This window comes from Thalassophryne amazonica, chromosome 2 (genome assembly GCF_902500255.1).
Source record: "Thalassophryne amazonica chromosome 2, fThaAma1.1, whole genome shotgun sequence".
NCBI lineage: Eukaryota > Metazoa > Chordata > Actinopteri > Batrachoidiformes > Batrachoididae > Thalassophryne > Thalassophryne amazonica.
This window is the reverse complement of record NC_047104.1, coordinates 129,858,628-129,879,242: the sequence shown is the minus strand read 5'-3', so window position 1 is coordinate 129,879,242 and position 20,615 is coordinate 129,858,628. Positions and strand designations below refer to the sequence as shown.

At 40.8% G+C, this 20,615-nt stretch overlaps 1 protein-coding gene across 1 annotated transcript in view; it reads left to right on the top strand.

The window, feature by feature from the left end:
• The window catches only part of LOC117530322 (Golgi apparatus protein 1-like), an 83,323-nt gene that overhangs the window by 12,208 nt on the left and 50,500 nt on the right, over positions 1 to 20,615 (top strand). The window contains exons 2-8 of the mRNA XM_034193199.1: positions 3,632 to 3,661; positions 9,727 to 9,813; positions 14,227 to 14,442; positions 17,595 to 17,798; positions 19,138 to 19,209; positions 19,308 to 19,494; positions 19,583 to 19,800. Of these exons, the coding sequence (XP_034049090.1) occupies positions 3,632 to 3,661; positions 9,727 to 9,813; positions 14,227 to 14,442; positions 17,595 to 17,798; positions 19,138 to 19,209; positions 19,308 to 19,494; positions 19,583 to 19,800 (1,014 nt within the window). The remainder of the gene's footprint in view (positions 1 to 3,631; positions 3,662 to 9,726; positions 9,814 to 14,226; positions 14,443 to 17,594; positions 17,799 to 19,137; positions 19,210 to 19,307; positions 19,495 to 19,582; positions 19,801 to 20,615) is intronic.

The window sequence follows — 20,615 nt, the reverse complement described above, 5'->3', positions numbered from 1 at the left end:
ACATGCCCAGCTGTTAAACAATTTCTCGGATACTCACTCGACTGGAAGCCATCGAAAACCGCCTGAATCTTACGAATGGTTATCAACACGGAGCACAATTTGTCGCTGTTTTTGGCACTTGGTTTCCGACTGATAACTGGAAGATAAACAGGCATAAAATTGGAACCTCCATCCAATTTTGGTGGTGTAGGTAAATTCATAACAGAAAAATTAGAGTGATTGAGGCACTTTTGATTGGGATATAATGCAAAATGTACAGCAAATGGGCTTCTCGGTATTAAATTCAAATGTCCATAAAATCCGCAATCAGTCAGATTCATATCAAACTTTATCAGGTGATAGAGAGTGCCAGTCTGCACCTTACTTTCAAATACGAGAGTGATTGGGGCACGTTTGATTAAGATATAATGTAAAATATACATTAAATGGGTTTTCAATGATAAATTTAAATGGCCACAAAATCTGTAAACTGGATCAAACTTTCGCAGCCAATAAAGGATACCATCCTACATAAAGCTGTCAAATATGAAAGAAATGTGATCTTTTTTGACAGTTATGAATTTTTGGAAATTTGTTCAGAGTGATGGTCAAGTGGTTAATGTACTTGGTTTCAGTGTGGAAGGTTCCCGGTTCAAACCCCACCCCAGCCACATTTCCCCATGTGGCCACATTTCTCCCTGTAATGTGGAGTTGCATCAGGAAGAGCATCCGGCGTAAAACTTGTGCCAAATCAACATCTAGATCCTCCTCGGATTTTCTGTGGCGATCCCAAGTGCAAAACAAGGGAGCAGCTGAAGGGACTCGTGTTCAGTGTTAAAGAGAGGTTGTTATGCTGCTTCAGCTTTGGAACAATCTTATGACCCTCTGAAACAGCAAACGGCTCATAAAAAAAATTCAAAGCAGAGTTTGGTTGCTGTTTAGGCACAGATGGTTAATTTGTCACAGTTTTATGCTCTGGAACAAGACATGCCAGCGATGTCTTCCAAATCACAATTACATAAAACAATGACTTGTTCTCACAGCAGTTTACACGCCACAGTCACTGCACCGTTTTACTGCGTTTTCTTGCTATTTTGCTTCAATGGCTGCTGGCAGACAGTAATCACCTACTTGTGCTTCTACTTACAGAGAGTCGCTATTTTAACTACCTGAAATTCTATTTCAAGCGGTTGTCATTGTAATTCTGACTTGTCATCATTGCAATTAATCATTGGTTCTTTCTTCATTGCACTTCTTTACTTTTAGGTTTGACTGCCTTCAAGTGTAATACTGTAGATCTGAAGGGCTCAACAAAAAAAAGAGATTGGATTATTTGTATATATTCTGACAAGATTGACATAATGTCCAGTAGTTTGAAACATGTAATACACTGGCATATCATTATCATTCTATTGGTGCAAATTCTCCCCGTGGTAGGAATTTGCAATATAAGCGATATAGCTGATGATGTGTTTTCATATCCACTGCACTGAACTGTACCTGAGCTGTTTATATGATGTAAATTTTAGTGCAGATGCAATATTAGTTGCCGTTATTCCTGTATTATTACATCTAATCAAAATCAAATCAAATCAATTTTATTTATATAGCGCCAAATCACAACAAACAGTTGCCCCAAGGCGCTTTATATTGTAAGGCAAAGCCATACAATAAATACGGAAAAACCCCAACGGTCAAAACGACCCCCTGTGAGCAAGCACTTGGCAACAGTGGGAAGGAAAAACTCCCTTTTAACAGGAAGAAACCTCCAGCAGAACCAGGCTCAGGGAGGGGCAGTCTTCTGCTGGGACTGGTTGGGGCTGAGGGAGAGAACCGGGAAAAAGACATGCTGTGGAGGGGAGCAGAGATCAATCACTAATGATTAAATGCAGAGTGGTGCATACAGAGCAAAAAGACAAAGAAACACTCAATGCATTATGGGAACCCCCCAGCAGTCTAAGTCTGTAGCAGCATAACTAAGGGATGGTTCAGGGTCACCTGATCCAGCCCTAACTATAAGCTTTAGCAAAAAGGAAAGTTTTAAGCCTAATCTTAAAAGTAGAGAGGGTGTCTGTCTCCCTGATCCGAATTGGGAGCTGGTTCCACAGGAGAGGAGCCTGAAAGATGAAGGCTCTGCCTCCCATTCTACTCTTACAAACCCTAGGAACTACAAGTAAGCCTGCAGTCTGAGAGCGAAGCGCTCTATTGGGGTGATATGGTACTATGAGGTCCCTAAGATAAGAAGGGACCTGACTATTCAAAACCTTATAAGTAAGAAGAAGAATTTTAAATTCTATTCTAGAATTAACAGGAAGCCAATGAAGAGAGGCCAATATGGGTGAGATATGCTCTCTCCTTCTAGTCCCCGTCAGTACTCTAGCTGCAGCATTTTGAATTAACTGAAGGCTTTTCAGTGAACTTTTAGGACAACCTGATAATAATGAATTACAATAGTCCAGCCTAGAGGAAATAAATGCATGAATTAGTTTTTCAGCATCACTCTGAGACAAGACCTTTCTCATTTTAGAGATATTGCGTAAATGCAAAAAAGCAATCTTACATATTTGTTTAATATGCGCTTTGAATGACATATCCTGATCAAAAATGACTCCAAGATTTCTCACAGTATTACTAGAGGTCAGGGTAATGCCATCCAGAGTAAGGATCTGGTTAGACACCATGTTTCTAAGATTTGTGGGGCCAAGTACAATAACTTCAGTTTACCTGAGTTTAAAAGCAGGAAATTAGAGGTCATCCATGTCCTTATGTCTGTAAGACAATCCTGCAGTTTAGCTAATTGGTGTGTGTCCTCTGGCTTCATGGATAGATAAAGCTGGGTATCATCTGCGTAACAATGAAAATTTAAGCAATGCTGTCTAATAATACTGCCTAAGGGAAGCATGTATAAAGTGAATAAAATTGGTCCTAGCACAGAACCTTGTGGAACTCCATAATTAACCTTAGTCTGTGAAGAAGATTCCCCATTTACATGAACAAATTGTAATCTATTAGATAAATATGATTCAAACCACTGCAGCGCAGTGCCTTTAATACCTATGGCATGCTCTAATCTCTGTAATAAAATTTTATGGTCAACAGTATCAAAAGCAGCACTGAGGTCTAACAGAACAAGCACAGAGATGAGTCCACTGTCTGAGGCCATAAGAAGATCATTTGTAACCTTCACTAATGCTGTTTCTGTACTATGATGAATTCTAAAACCTGACTGAAACTCTTCGAATAGACCATTCCTCTGCAGATGATCAGTTAGCTGTTTAACAACTACCCTTTCAAGAATTTTTGAGAGAAAAGGAAGGTTGGAGATTGGCCTATAATTAGCTAAGATAGCTGGGTCAAGTGATGGCTTTTTAAGTAATGGTTTAATTACTGCCACCTTAAAAGCCTGTGGTACATAGCCAACTAATAAAGATAGATTGATCATATTTAAGATCGAAGCATTAAATAATGGTAGGGCTTCCTTGAGCAGCCTGGTAGGAATGGGGTCTAATAGACATGTTAATCACAGACTTTGTGAAATTGCTAATGTGTAATCAAAGTTTCCACATCTATTGTTGTGTGTTTTGAAATGTGTGGTTATTTGCAAAAAAAAAAAAAAAAATGCCAACACTTTGACCTTTGTTTGTGTTTGCAGGACACTGACATTGCTCCAGACTGCAACCACGTAAGTAATTCATCCACAGTAAATGTGAACTCTGAACATTTTGTACCTCTGCTATGATGGAAGGATTTTTTTCCAAAGCTGAAGACCTGACTTACACTAGATAACATCAAACTTGGTGGGGTGGATTCCAAAAACATCAAGGAGCCTTATAATGATGTGCAGCTATACTACTGTGTAGCTTTGGATGTCATTGCTTCACTTTTTGTAATACCTAGCACAGAAAGCCTCGTGGTTTAACACATGCTGCAGGCACAAAGGGACTTATTAAATATTAATAGAGACAAATAAAGTTAATGTGAGGGTGTTAAACTGTATTCCTGTAAACTGTCAGATGAACTTCCTGTCATCAATGTAGTAATTTGCTCGAGTGCAGCTGCTTCAAATTGAGTTTTAGCTACATTAACAATTTATTATTTACAGCTTGAACTGACACAGGAGCTATTTGTAGGTTGGGCACTGGCTGGGAGTACTCGTAGAATTCAAGAGTGAATATCAGCAGTGCTTCTTTGCAGACTGTGTTGATTTTCCCAAAATGTTCAATTTAGTTGTTCAGAGTTCAGACTGTTCTCTGGGACATCCTGAGAATTTGTGCGACCCCCAAGAAGTTGCTGGACATCATAGCCTGCCTATACACAGATACTGATAGTACTGAATGGAGTGGAGGCAGAAACTGGTCTTTGTCAGAGGTGTGTAATGGCTCCTGCACTGTTCAGTGCTTGCATGGCCTGGATGTTGGTTGGGGTTGTTGAAACCAACGACATGCTTTTGTTGGCAAGGAAAGGATGACTGACCTTGACTTTGTGGACAATGCTGTGATCTTTGCTGAATCAATGGATACCTGGTTGCAGGACTTGAGAAACCGAGTGAGGCATCGGCATGTCTGGGTTTGTGATTAGGGATTGCCATTCTGATATTTTGGATCAGTATCGGTCTGACAGTGACAAAAATGAGTAGGTCAGATATCATGAATCGATCGGTCTTGTATTGCACATTTGAGTCATGTTGTGGGTTATATATATTTTCCTTTAGGGGGAGTAGAATATTTGTTTCACAGTTTGAGTTGGGTCACTTCATGAAAAGGGGTCACCATTACACAAGCCAACATTATTGGTCAGTAAAAACAGAACAGCCCTATGTGCAGGCAAAAAATATAAAATGATTGTCTCTATGTATATTGATAAAATAACTGTGATAACAGAGAACATAATTATCTTGGAATTTTTCTTTTTTAAGTTTTTATCTGAAAAGGGGTACACTAAACCCCACCAAATTTGTGACACACAGCACCTAAGTAATATGCATATGTCACGGACATGATCGAGCGAAGCTCATCAGCATCTCACCATGTCATTTAGGTCCTTCAGACTTTATTTTGAGTATATGCTTCAGGGGAGCATTAGCATGGCAAATACCTTTCAGCTTCTGGGCGGTGGAGCTCCCCCCCTCAAATTCCCCCACCTTTTTAAGCATTTTTCTTTATTTGCCTCTCACATGCCTGGAAAAGCTCCTCACCATCTAACCATGTCCTTTAGGACCTTCAGACTTTTTTCAGTAAAATGGTTCTTGGGAGCATGAGCATGACTAAAACCTTTCAGCTGCGCGACACTTCACTCATATTATTTTGGTAAAAATAAACAGAAATCACTTCAACTAATTTATCTGAATTTACTTCTGATTTGATGGGCACATGGTAAAATTCATTTACCCCTATAGACCAGTGTCTTAATCACTCAGTACGGTTGCAGAGAGCATGCCAAAAATATGGTGTTGAATGTATCCCGTAGTGTCCCGCTCTGTTACATTTAAACCCTAAACTTCTATTTATTCAGTAAATAAAACTCCAGTTATGTTGTTTGAAAGCACCACTCTTAGCGCCTTAAACCATGAGGAGATTGAATTTAGTTGAACAATAAAGTGACAGTCATCAATTATTCGCTTTATGTTTGTTTTGCACTCGAGTCCTAATATAGCCGACAAAAATAGCTTTCCCGTGAGCCCATCCAAAAAAGTATAACATGACTTATCTCAATAGTGGATCTTATGTATTCCCCATGGTCCGTATATTCATATCTGTAGCACCTTACTAGGAAATTTAAAAATTGACCATATTGGTGACCCGTTTTCGTAAAATACCCAGTTGTTGTTTTGTTAGAAAAGTTAGAAAAGCTCACCACAGATGACCATGCTTCTCACCTTGTTTCTAAGGGAGACACCAGACACCCTCCTAAAGGTGCAGTGACATGAGCATGACTTTGATTCAATCACTGGCATGACCTGTGTTGTGCTGGAGAGTAAACTCTTCTTTAACTGGTGCAGACTGAATGTGAGAGGGGTGCCGGTGCGTGCTATTGCGCACAGAGAATTTTGAAATGTTCCAAAAAATCTTTCACATGCAAATATCGTGCTACGTGGCGCGATCTAATCGCCAACACGATGTGCAGCTTGTCAAGTGGAGTAAAGAAGTGAACAGAGCGAGTGGTGACGTCAGTGGATCGCATCAGAGCGCATCTTGTCTGAATGATTATAACAAGAAGTTAAATCTGTTATACACATACTTTAACAGCTGCATACAAGAAGGAAAGCATACACAGCTGTTTTACCAAGCCATGACCATGTAAACATGACAAATAATTACCTTTTTAGACGGCTGAAAATGCTTTTTCTCGCTCGTTAGGCACGTGCGCGAATGCACCGGCTGAAGCCTCCTCTGTGAGAAGTGATTAGAGCCATTTTCACCAGCCAGTTTGTAGAGAAAATAATTAATTCGCCACACAAAAAATTATTTTATATACACAGCGTCCAGCGCAGAGCGTGTGGCAGGTGGAAGAACAAAGAACGGCGTCCAGCTGGGAACACAGCGGGTGGGATTGTCCCAACGATGGGCATGGTAGTGCGTGAATCAAAGACACGGTCGTGTCCACCCTGAGCCCACCAAACTGTAAACCCTCCTCCCCCTGACTACGCCTCAATATCCTGTCCATGAATATCACAAACAGGATTGATGACAAGGCGCAGCCCTGGCGGAGGCCATCCCCCACCAGAAACAAGTCCGACTTACTGTCGAGCACCTGAACACAGCTCTCGCTTTGTGAGTACAGAGATTGGGTGGCCCTGAGAAGGGACCCCCTTACTCCATACTCCTGCAGCACCTCACACAGTAGCTCCCGGGGTACCCGATCATACTCTTTCTTCGAGTCCACAAAACACATGTATATTGGATGGGCATACTCCCAGGCCCTCTCCAGGATCCTTGTGAGAGTGAAGAGCTGGTCGGCCAGGACCGAACCCTCATTATTCCTCTTCAGTCAGAGGTTCGACTATCAGCCGAACTCTCCTTTCCAGCACCCTGGAGTAGACTTCACCAGGGAGGCTGAGTAGTGTGATGCCCTCCATTTGAATAACAAAAACACCTTCGGCACCCAAGCGCCATCATGCCCTAAATTTCTGGACAGAGCCCTGCTAAGGTTGTTAGGTTTCATGAAAATCCTCCCAGCATTTCCAATCTGTCACTGAATAATCAGCTAGTACAAATACAAAAGGTTGTGTCATACAGATACTGTGGAACACTAATGGATCACAGACCCACCTTCCAGCCAAACTCTGAAATCAATTAAACTTAAGTACTTATAGAACTTTTCATACAAGTAATATTCAATGCAAAGTTATTTTACAACAAAATAGCTCCAGAGAACCCATACTCCCCATGGCAATTCACACACACACACACACACCACACACACACACACACACACACACACACACACACGTGCGTGCACACATGCACACCCAGTGCAGTAACTCTGTGCTTAAAAACAACATTCATTAAAAATCATTAAGATCTTGTACAAGGTTAAAAAAAATCACTTAAAAGTCAGACAAAAAAAAAGATGGCTCTTAATTTTGCTCTTAAAAATATCAACACTCTACACCCCATCACGTCCTCACGCAGACTCTTCCACAGACATGGATCCATAATGATAAAAACCTTGACTGCACTTTAGGGATAATTAAGAGACCAACACCGGAGGGGCTGAGCATTCGTAGGCCAAAGTAAATCCAATTAAATGAATGGGACCAAGCCCTTTTAAGAGACCTGAACCCATTAAATAAAATCATAAGAATGGGCAGTAAAACAATCAGACTGGAGCAGGAACCACTTACACTCACACACACAGAACACAACACAGCAGTTAGTGTCATCTGCCTTCAGATATGCGACACAGGCTGTGGCCCAGTTCAACAGCTCATAATAATAATAATTTAATATTATCTAATAAGGATACAGGTTGCAACAGGAGGTAGGGGCGGGGAAAGTAATGACCCAACAGCAATACGTTCCATGGGTTCGATGTCTCATTTCAGAACGGTTTGTTTTGTTCTCAGCTGTATTTGAAGGGCTGAAGCCTGATGAGTTTTGTGGAACACTGCCCTTAGAAGGTTGCAGGTCAAGAGCCACGGATCGCTTACCTTCATGACTAAGGGAGCCATGTCAAGCTTTGTGTCCACATCCATTAGAGTTAAAAATGATTGAACACTCTTCTTTAAAGTATTTAAATATTTTCTAACACTTTTAAAACTATTTATTGTTTATTGTGTGTTGAACATTTTATTTCCACTGCAAATTGTTCTATGCGGTATTTTGGATGTGTTATGCGTGAGTGTGTAGGTGATATGCATACACACTGTTGTTCTTCATATGTGAAGTTCCTAACAGGGAAAAAAATAAAAAATTAATTGCATTGAATTGATTCACTGATCTCGGCAGTGACATTCATGTCTCTGGGTCTTCAGCCTTTGAGATCAAGAGATGACTACAGTGATGCGAGTCTTCTGGGAATTCCCAGACGTCTATTTTTTCTGTCTGTGGCAACATTTTCTGGTATATTTTTGTTTTCTGGAGTTCCCCGGGTCGGCTTTCAGACACAGAACAATGCATTTTTTGTAAAGTTTTTGGAAATGTCTCAGATAAGACGCCATAGTGGATATGAAGTCTTGCATTTGCACATCTTAATCCCAAACATCTGAGACTGAAATTTAATTTAAATGTAACATGCAGCAGCCAATGAGACATGTTACAAATTTTAATGCAAAGTCCATGGTGTTCTGAGAACAACAACATTGTGTTGAAATGACCAAGTAAATCACGGAGGGAACTATTGTTCTGCAGTATGGAGACTATTTAAAGTGTGACAGTTCCATCAAGAATTAATTCAAGTGGGCCTCGTTAGAGGAGATGCACCAAAACTGTGATTTAAAAAAAAAAAAAATCAACGTATATATGGGAAAACTTAACACCCTGAATAAGTCTTATTATTACCTAAGGTTTGGTAATGTTTTCACCCCTGCTTGTTTGTTTGTTTGTGAACAGCCTGGAGCCTACAATTTTTTTATATATATCATTAGGAAATTTTTGTGGAAGATTCATATCCTGAAAGGCAAGAACTGATTTAGTTTTCAACGTCAAAGGTGAAAGTCAAGAAAATTGGAAGACTTTTCAAAAATTCATAACTCTGTCAAAAAAGATCAAATCTCTTTCATATTTGAGATCATTTTGTAGGATGGTATCCTTTATTGAGTTTGATCCAGACCTAATCCAGATTTCAGATTTTGGGGCCATTTAAATTTAACATTGAAAGCGCCATTTAATGTATATTTTACATTATATCTTAATCAACTGTGCCCCAATCACTCTCATATTTGAAAGTGAGGTGCAGAGTGGCACTCACTATCACATGACAAAGTTTGATCCAGGTCTGATCCAGATTGTGGATTTTGTGGACATTTGAATTTAATAATGAAAAGTCCATTTAATGTATATTCTGCATTATATCTCAATCAAAAGTGCCTCAGTCACTCTCATTTGTGGCAATGAGTACAAAGTGGGGGATTTGTTTTGTAGATCTACTGATTCACTTCATTTTCACTGTACAGTTTCACATAAGGGAATGGCAACCTGTGAGTGGAAATTAAGATTCCTTATTGCTGTAACTTATGAACAAACTAGATGCAGATCCATGTGTGCAGATGAATATGTAATATGTCCAATTTTTTCATCCCTCCATCAGCTCCTGTGGAACTATAAACTTAATCTGACCACAGATCTCAAGTTTGAGTCCGTGGCCATGGAGGTCTGCAAGAGCAGCATTGCTGAGGTGAGTTACCCCGACTTTAATAACTGCAAAAATGTAATGCACACAAAGGTTTTTCTATAAGAATATGATACGATGCAATTTGTCTCATGCTTGATATAAAAGTGATTGTATAATGTTTCATCAAATTTTAGAGACGTGAGCACACCTTTTAAAGCAGGTATACACCCTTAACAAATGGAATTACTTGGGTTGAGGGTGATCACTACAGCATGCAACTTTTAAAATCGTGACTTACGTGGCACTGGCTCTGCCCACCATCCGTCCTGAATTTAAGTGGTTAAATCTAGCTGAATAGTAGCTAAATGGTAATTCTCATTTACCCCACACTCAAACAAATTCCAATGCTGACAAAATTAACTCTTGAAAAAATTTGGGTAAAAGGTTGAAAAGGCCAAAAGCTGCTAAAGTGCTAAAATGTTCTAAAAATCATTCAGGCCTAATCAAGGGGCTCATTATTATTTATAGTAATGGCCTTTTTTAATCAAAGTTAATTCCCCACTAAAACGTGGCTGCTGCTTCCTCTGAGACGGTGTCGGCATGATAACCCCAGAATTTTCTGCCTTTGGGGGATTACATTTATTGCTTTTATTTTCCTTTGCTATAGCTGGCACAGACTCAACAGCAGAAAGGGAATTGGTATCTTACCTGATGGGCAACACCCCCCCCCCCCCCCCCCAAAAAAAAAAACCTACATCCTTATTGGCATAAGCTGAAGATCTTCTTCATATAACGGTAGCTAGCAGGTGGTGCTGTGCAGTGAAGTAAACTTCACTCCCCAAGGCCAAAAAAGTTCTTGCGACAGACGATAGAGCCCACAGATTGTAGCATGGATTGTTAGAACTCTGCCTACCATGGTGGAGACTGAGTTTGAGCCCAGTGAGGGGCAAAGCAACTTGGGTTACGTTCAATAACAGTAAAATTCAGATTTATATGCCTATCCAGTTTAAATCTGAATCTGTGCTGCAAGTCTGGACAGTCAAAAGTCGCATGATATCCATTTTCACGGTTACAAATTTGTTTTGGTGTGAATGCGCAGATCAGATTCGACTGTCTTTTTTTACGTCTGTGAAGTACGTAAAGCTTTCCCCTGTGACCTTATGTGGTGAGAGCTGTGATGACTCTCCTGTCACCCTCTGCACAGCCTTGTTGGGTGGAGGCACACCTCACAGACGTGTGTGTGTGTGTGTGTACACACGTTCAGTGCACAAAGGAAATATTGTAATGTGCAGTGTCTTTGGCACGCAATCATCATGTGCACTAGATGTGAACATTGCGCAATCACATGGAATACACCGTGTGTCACAGCGAGTCAGCGCGTCTCCGTGACACGTTGACACACACTGCGGCCATGTGGATGGGGTCTAACAGCCATGATGACATCATAATACAACCCCTGGCAAAAATTATGGAATCACCGGCCTCAGAGGATGTTCATTCAGTTGTTTAATTTTGTAGAAAAAAAGCAGATCACAGACATGACACAAAACTAAAGTCATTTCAAATGGCAACTTTCTGGCTTTAAGAAACACTATAAGAAATCAAGGAAAAATAATTGTGGCAGTCAGTAACGGTTACTTTTTTAGACCAAGCAGAGGGAAAAAATATGGACTCGCTCAATTCTGAGGAATAAATTATGGAATCACCCTGTAAATTTTCATCCCCAAAACTAACACCTGCATCAAATCAGATCTGCTCATTAGTCTGAATCTAAAAAGGAGTGATCACACCTTGGAGAGCTGTTGCACCAAGTGGACTGACATGAATCATGGCTCCAACACGAGAGATTTCAATTGAAACAAAGCAGAGGATTATCAAACTCTTAAAAGAGAGTAAATCATCACGCAATGTTGCAATAGATGTTGGTTGTTCACAGTCAGCTGTGTCTAAACTCTGGACCAAATACAAACAACATGGGAAGGTTGTTAAAGTCAAACATATACTGGTAGACCAAGGAAGACATCAAAGCGTCAAGACAGAAAACTTAAAGCAGTATGTCTCAAAAATCGAAAATGCACAACAAAACAAATGAGGAACAAATGGGAGGAAACTGGAGTCAACATCTGTGACCGAACTGTAAGAAACCACCTAAAGGAAATGGGATTTACATACAGAAAAGCTAAACGAAAGCCATCATTAACACCTAAACAGAAAAAAACAAGGTTACAATGGGCTAAGGAAAAGCAATCGTGGACTGTGGATGACTGGATGAAAGTCATATTCAGTGATGAATCTCAAATCTGCATTGGGCAAGGTGATGATGCTGGAACTTTTGTTTGGTGCCATTCCAATGAGATTTATAAAGATGACTACCTGAAGAGAACATGTAAATTTCCACAGTCATTGATGATATGGGGCTGCATGTCAGGTAAAGGCACTGGGGAGATGGCTGTCATTACATCATCAATAAATGCACAAGTTTACGTTGATATTTTGGACACTTTTCTTATCCCATCAATTGAAAGGATGTTTGGGGATGATGAAATCATTTTTCAAGATGATAATGCATCTTGCCATAGAGCAAAAACTGTGAAAACATTCCTTGCAAAAAGACACATAGGGTCAATGTCATGGCCTGCAAATAGTCCGGATCTTAATCCAATTGAAAATCTTTGGTGGGAGTTGAAGAAAATGGTCCATGACAAGGCTCCAACCTGCAAAGCTGATCTGGCAACAGCAATCAGAGAAAGTTGGTGCCAGATTGATGAAGAGTACTGTTTGTCACTCATTAAGTCCATGCCTCAGAGACTGCAAGCTGTTATAAATGCCAGAGGTGGTGCAACAAAATACTAGTGATGTATTGGAGCGTTCTTTTGTTTTCATGATTCCATAATTTTTTTCCTCAGAATCAAGTGATTCCATATTTTTTTCCCTCTGCTTGGTCTAAAAAAATAACCGTTACTGACTGCCACAATTTTTTTTCCTGATTTCTTATAGTGTTTCTTAAAGCCAGAATGTTGCCATTTGAAATGACATTAGTTTTGTGTCATGTAGGTGATCTGCTTTTTTCTACAAAATTAAACAACTGAATGAACATCCTCCGAGGCCGGTGATTCCAGAATTTTTGCCAGGGGTTGTACAGATGAATCCTCTGACACATGAGGTGGACTGGCAATGGATGTGTGATTGCATGCTAATTTTGGACATTATACCGCGATCACAGGTGGTGTGCATTAGCGTGACTCCATGACACGTTGACACGTACTGTGACCATGTGGACGGGGTCTAACAGCCATGATGACATGATAATACAGATGAATCCTCTGACACATGAGGTGGACTGACAATGGATGTGTGATTACCTGCTCAATCTGGATGTTATACTGTGATCACAGGCACTGCATCAGTGCATCTCAGAGCTGTGCGAGGTGCCACGTGCCTTTGAGATGCACAGACTTGCCCACCTGGCTGTTTTTATTTTTATATATCCTTTTTATTTAATCATTATTTGTAGAATAAAAAGAAAAGAGAAAACAGGCCGGTCAGGTGGGCAAGTGTGTGCATCTCAGAGCCGTGCGAGGTGCAGCATGCCTCAGGGCCACCTGCACTTTGTGCAGGCAACTGGCAAATTCATGGACTCCTGCTCCTTTCAACCCAGCCAGAACAACAGCTGATCGCAACGCTGTGCGAACGTGTGGCCGGTTGGAATGATCACTTAGCTGCGTGTATGTGTGCCAACAAGAGATACATGCAGGCCAGGGAATCACAACAATCAACCACATGAACCACGTTATTTATAGCCTAGATGACGTGTTTTCCCCAACGAGACGGGAGGAGACACAAAATGAATGTGATGGAGCAGGACGGAGATATTAGTCCCGTGCAGGACTCTGTTGGACCACAGTGCACACCTGCCGCACCCCCGTGAACAGCTGATTTCCAGGGAGAGTGTGTGAGAGAGAGAGAGAGGTGGAGGTGCTTTCTGCATATGCCAGCTGCATACTGCTGACATGGGGTTTCCTGCTGGGCTCATTGTTTTCTTGCTCCTTTCTCTTATTTTATTACATTGTCATGTTTCGTCTTTTATGGTGCGCTGCATGCGACCTGCACTCTGGGTAGCTGACTTGAATTCGTGAGCTGCTGCACTTCGAATTGAGCAAATTATTCGAGCCGGCGTCGTACTACGTCTTGGGTGTTGATATCGTATTCGTATATGTCTGTATGAATGTCTGTCCTGTACAAATGCAGCTCAAATTCTGTTTGTTTTTCCAATTCCTGTGATTCGCACGGCATTAGTGCTCTAGTGTGACGGGGCCCTCAAGGGCTTTAGACAAATGTTAGAGGGGACAACAAATCATTGAAGGTTCCCTGGATAAGTTATTTTTAAGATGTACATTTTTCATCACATTCTTTTGTCCAAAGCTCAGTTTGGCATATTGCTGTTGTTGCAACGTGTTAACCGTTTAATACCTTCAGTTAAAGGAGTGCAATGAGGAGGAGCGTGGGAGGGGCTACCTGCTCTCCTGTCTGGTCGATCATCGTGGCAACATCAGTGAATACCAGTGTAACCAGTACATCACGAAGATGACCAGCATCATCTTCAGTGACTACAGACTGATCTGTGGCTTCATGGACAAATGCAAAGAAGACATCAACAACCTGCACTGTGGCAGCATCAACGTGGCACACAAGGTGAACTGTGTGTGTGTGTGTGTGTGTGTGTGTGTGTGTGTGTGTGTGTGTGTGTGTGTGTTCCACATCTAATGTTGGACATCAGATTTTCTTTTTATTAAAACTACTAGACTGCTCCAAAGACTTGTAGTTTAGTTGAGCTCTTGGAGTTGTACACTTTTTCTGTTTCATGTTACACAGTCTGGTACATAAGTATTTGGGCAGTGATCATTTTTATAATTTTGCCGCTGAATACCACCACAATTTATTTGAAATGAAACAATCACGATATGTTTGTCATGTTTTAATGTATTTCAAGGGCTTTAACAAAAATATTGTGTTAACCATTTTGGAATTACACCCATTTCTGTCCATAGACCTTCCATTTTCTGAGGTCATACATAATTAGACATACTAACATAATTATGAGGAATTTTGTTAATATCTGGTGGAAAATCCTGTGAAGTCAATCAGTGCCTTAAGTGTCGAACCCATGGACACAAGTGACTCACAGGCCGATCTGAAATTAGCAGGTTCCTGCTGTCACCCATGATTACAAGCCTAATATTTGGGTCATTGGTTGAATAACTACACTCAAGAAAACATGCACCTGTGTGATTGGAGAGTGGACATGCAGGCTGTGCTGTAGTTGAAAAGGGAGAATTAAAGAATTTTTTAACTTAAAAAAAAGGTGTGGTAGGTATTTGGAGAGTATTTGGTTGTTCATGAGGACTGTGAGAGTGCTGGTTGTGTTCTCTGCACTAAAGGCAAAACCTTTTTGCAGTTCAAGTCGCAGTCAGGTTAAAGTAAAGCATCTGAGTTTGGGTTGTTTATGAATGGGCCTGCACATTACTGGTGGACATGTACATGTGCAAAAAGGGAAAAGTATGGCTGGATACCCTGATTAAAGCCTGACTGACATGGATTTCTTGGGGGCAATACTGACATTAGATAGTAAAAAAAAATACTGATATATCGCTGATACATACATAAAAAATGCCAATATTCCTAACATTTTGTTATCAATCCCTTTGGACGAAGAAATGTACGCTTGTGTTCAAAATAATAGCAGTGCATTTAAAAAGTGAATAAAGCTCAAAATCTTTAAAGTAGCTTTTATTTCCATTTATATAATGGCTGAGTGAATCCTTGTCATTTGATTGGTGCTTTGTATGTCACATGAGATGGATTAATTCATCCCATTTGTGTTGCATTGTATTTAGAGTGAAGCTTGGTTCCATTTAGAGTGCAAATTTGGTTCCATATGTTTGGTACCATTGCACTCTACACGCACACACATGCGCACACGTGATTCCTGCACGCGCGCCACACATGCTCGCGCGCACACAACACGTGTGTGCATGCACACACAAAACAAATCCACTATGCTGTCTGGAGGCTGCTGGCAGGAAGAAAGAAAAGCTGGACTCATTTCTGATGTTTTTTTTTTTTTTTGTTTTTTTTACCTGCTGCACTGAGGATGTACACAGCCTTTTTTTTTTGGTAGTACACGCACGCACAAGCGCCAACCAGGTTGCATCTGTGCGTGCGTGAGGGGGACAACAACTCTCCCAGAACATAATTTGATTGCGCTAACTGACGCTGCTAATTCACACATACACACACACACACACACAACAATTTCACTGTGCTGTCTGGAGGCTGTTAGCAGGAAGAAAGAAGAAAAGCTGGACTCATTTCTGACGTGATCTGTTTTTTCGCTGCACTGAGGACGTACACAGTCGACCGAGGTTGTGTGTGTGTGTGTGTGTGCGGACAACGACACGATGATTTGATTGAGCTAACTGACGCTGCTTGTAACATACACACACACAAAATCCAGTCTTTTTTTTTTTTATGGAAGTCCAAAGTCAGTGCACAGCATCACTGGACTACACATTACAGTGGAACACCAAAATGTAAGTCCCTTTTCTGTTGTTTTTAAATTAATAAACTATCAAATGACAAGGATCTATTTTAGCCGTTATATAAAACAAATAATGAATGTTGAATGGTATGTTCGAGCTTTCACCTCATGAAATATTTGTACCATTGAACTCATAAACATTCATTATTTGTGGGTGATTCTTAGACTACGGGCACTTATTATGTCCTTTGATCATATTGTATGAAAAACAGAAAAAAGGGGAAATTTCACACTTTTATAGTTATCTTTATAATGAAAGTGTGTTAAGAAATTTGTTCTAGTAGTCTATGATGACTTTTTCACCTTTTTTCAGCATCATTATATGCAAATATTGCCGTTTTGTGCTTGTCCCACACCCAGACTTTTGATCTTCATTGATAAAAATGAATGGTAAAGAAACATTTTTTTCTAATGTTTTAAAATATCTCTGAATAAAATATCAGTAAAATAATCAAAACATAATTGGGGTATTCAGTGTCATACAACTGTTGTGATTTTTTTTAAACAAAATGTAGTTGTCCCACACTATTGCCGGAATTTCCACCACAACGCTGTAATGTCCCTTTAAACAGTTTGTATGAAAGATTGTTTGGGTAGTTCCTATGGAGATAAACAGTGACATCAGAGCACATGTATATAGCGCCAAATCACAACAAACAGTTGTCCCAAGGCGGCCATGTGGTAATCAACCCACATGGGGTTGGTCATTTTGATTGGTTTACATCATGCGTTTTTCCACCAATGATAAAAGGGAAGTTGTCCCCCCCCCCCAGACAGAGAGGGCAAAAGAGGAAGACATTCACACGTGTGTTGAACGTAGCGACTCCACAACCAAATACGTGCGTCAGTGATAATTTTTGATTGGTTTAGGTTGTACATTTTCCATCAAATGATAAAGGGAAAGTCATGTTATTTTCCCCTTGTAATTGCTCCGGCCAGAGAGGAGAGAAGAGTAAGAAAACTCCAGTTTGTGCGTGTGCTGAACGAAGCACTGCTCCACACATTGCCATAATATTCAGGATTAATATTCAATATTTCTTTCTATTGCTCTTGTTCACACCTTGCTTTCTTTTTCGTACTTCTTTTCCCCCTCTTCTTTTATCTTCTACTTTTTGCTCTTCACATTCTTTTATTGCTGTTCGCTCTTTTCTTCACTAATCAACACTTCTTTCTTCCTCCTCTCTACTCATTTTCACATTCTCTATTCTCTTTGTTCCCGTCTCTCACCGCTCTGTCCCTTTTTCAGGATGTTCATTCCCAGGGTGAGGTGATCGCTTGTCTGGAGAAGGCGATGGTGAGGGAGGCAGAGCAGCAGGAACAGGCTCATTCAATCAAAGAGGAGTGTCGGAAGGCGATCCTGCGGGTTGCAGAGTTGTCTTCAGATGATTTCCACCTCGACCGACACCTTTACTTCTCTTGTAGAGATGACCGGGAAAGATTCTGCCACACTGTAAGAAACTTGCTTGTATGTGCTGGATGTGACATTTCACAAACAAACTTTGCAGCAGTACTACATGGAAGACAAAATAATCTGGCGAAGCTGGAGAGGAAGTCCTGGGTTTAAGCAGACTGGTTGATGAGTTGCAGGTGTGACAGCAGCCACAGGTGTCCACAGTCAGCAATCAGTAGTGACACTGGAAGGAACAGAGGGAGACAGAGAGACGGACAGCATCAGAGCATAGAGGAACATAACATCTTTACGTTTTTGAATGCATTTGAAGATTTGCTTCCATCATGTCGGTAAACTTAACTCACCAAATGGTGAGTTGCAGGATTCACAAGAAAACGACACCATAGTGCAAATATGTAGTTGGGTTTTTATTCACCCCGCAAACAATTATGGGGATTGGTCAAGGAACCATCCATTACATTTTTGTGTGTATTGAATCCCGGACCTTTTCTTAAGATTAATCAGATTGGTGAGATCATCAAAGAATACTCATGACAGTAACCTACCGTATTTCCTTGATTAGACGCCTGACCTTGAATCGGGAAAACCTCATCTTTAAAAAATAAATAAATAAAGGTCTGCCTGAAATAAGCGTCGGATAATATGCTCATTAAAACGATTACATTTGGTGGAGTCATTCTTTGTTTTCTAAGTCCGCTGCAGAGTGGTACCTTCGCGTGACCCTTTTAAAGTTGTCTCTCGCATCTTAATGCAATTTACCACAGGAACAGTGGCTTTTTTCTCTACTAATTTGTCCCTCAACGAGCTTCACTTCTTTATACAATCATCAACCTCCAAACCTGCAGTACGTGCAATTTCTCTCCATGAAAATGTCTTTTTCTGACTGTGTGTTGTAAAGTTGGTCATATTTACGGACTTTTCTGCCAAACGTATTTGATCCATGATCGAAATATAATCACTGTGCGCACTGCAAAACTATTAAAATATGACGGGAGAGGAAGGAGTGAAAACAAAAAAGTGGCAAATCACAGCCCATGCAGTCTCCATCATTTAGCAGGTGTGTGTCAGGCTCCAGGGAGGGTTCACTGCCCCGCAGAGGGCTCTGATCTGAAGCGGTTGTCTTTGTTTCACCACACCAAAGGATATGTGTGAAACTTAACACCATATTACAGTGCAGGCAGCGAGCAGCATTTTGTTAATAATCGCCACCTTGAATAAAGGCCTTGCTCGTTTAGGCGTCAGGTCTGAGCACAGATTGGAAAAGAAAGGAAATATGGTACACGACATCACTGATCTAAAAGGTGTGGTGTTATCAAAATGGGGAAAAGACTAAAATATGTCTTTTTGTTTGTCTCACTTGTCTCCTTCTTCACCACAGATTCAAGCAGGAGAAGGAAAAGTCTACAAGTGTCTTTTCAATCATAAGTTTGAAGATGCCATGTCAGAGAAGGTACAAAGAAGACTCTCATTCAGCCATTAAATGACTAAACTCAAGTGTGTTTTTGAGCATGTTGGATCACTTAACACTTCCCTCTCCCTTTCCCAAAGTGTCGCGATGCTCTGACCACACGCCAGAAGCTAATCTCGCAGGACTACAAGGTCAGCTACTCTCTAGCAAAAGCCTGCAAGCTCGATCTGAAGAAGCAGCGCTGCAGTCTGGACACCAACCTGCCACGAGCCCGTGAGGCCCGGCTGTCGTACCTCCTGCTGTGCCTGGAGGCCGCTGTGCACCGTGGTGGGTGGCTGAGCTAAGGGAGATTCTGTTTTTTTTTTTTTCTTTTCCTCTGCTGACTGACAGACTCTTTTCTCCTTGTTGTGTGTAGGTCGTACGGTCAGCGGAGAATGTCAGGGAGAGATGCTGGACTACCGCCGGATGCTGATGGAGGATTTCTCTCTTAGTCCAGAGATCATTCTGCACTGCAGGGCCGAGATCGAGGCTCACTGCTCCGGCCTGCACCGCAAAGGCCGCACGCTTCACTGTCTGATGAGGATTGGACGTGGAGATCGCAGCAGCACCGTCGACAGTGTTTGCCAGAGTGCCGTAAGACAGCAGCACTCACAGACACTCTGCTGTATTTGATGTTTAAGATAAACTACAACCCCTGGCAAAAACTATGGAATCACCGGCCTCAGAGGATGTTTATTCAGTTGTTTAATTTTGTAGAAAAAAAGCAGATCACAGACATGACACAAAACTAAAGTCATTTCAAATGGCAACTTTCTAGCTTTAAGAAACACTATAAGAAATCAGGAAAAAAAAATTGTGGCAGTCAGTAACGGTTACGTTTTTAGACCAAGCAGAGAGAAAAAATATGGACTCACTCAATTCTGAGGAAAAAAGTATGGAATCATCAAAAACAAAAATCAGTCTGGCTCCAACTTTCTCTGATTGCTGTTGCCAGATCAGCTTTGCAGGTTGGAGCCTTGTCATGGACCATTTTCTTCAACTTCCACCAAAGATTTTCAATTGGATTAAGATCCGGACTATTTGCAGGCCATGACATTGACCCTATGTGTCTTTTTACAAGGAATGTTTTCACAGTTTTGCTCTATGGCAAGATGCATTATCATCTTGAAAAATGATTTCATCATCCCCAAACATCCTTTCAATTGATGGGATAAGAAAAGTGTCCAAAATATCAATGTAAACTTGTGCATTTATTGATGATGTAATGACAGCCATCTCCCCAGTGCCTTTACCTGACATGCAGCCCCATATCATCAATGACTGTGGAAATTTACATGTTCTCTTCAGGCAGTCATCTTTATAAATCTCATTGGAATGGTACCAAACAAAAGTTCCAGCATCATCACCTTGCCCAATGCAGATTTGAGATTCATCACTGAATATGACTT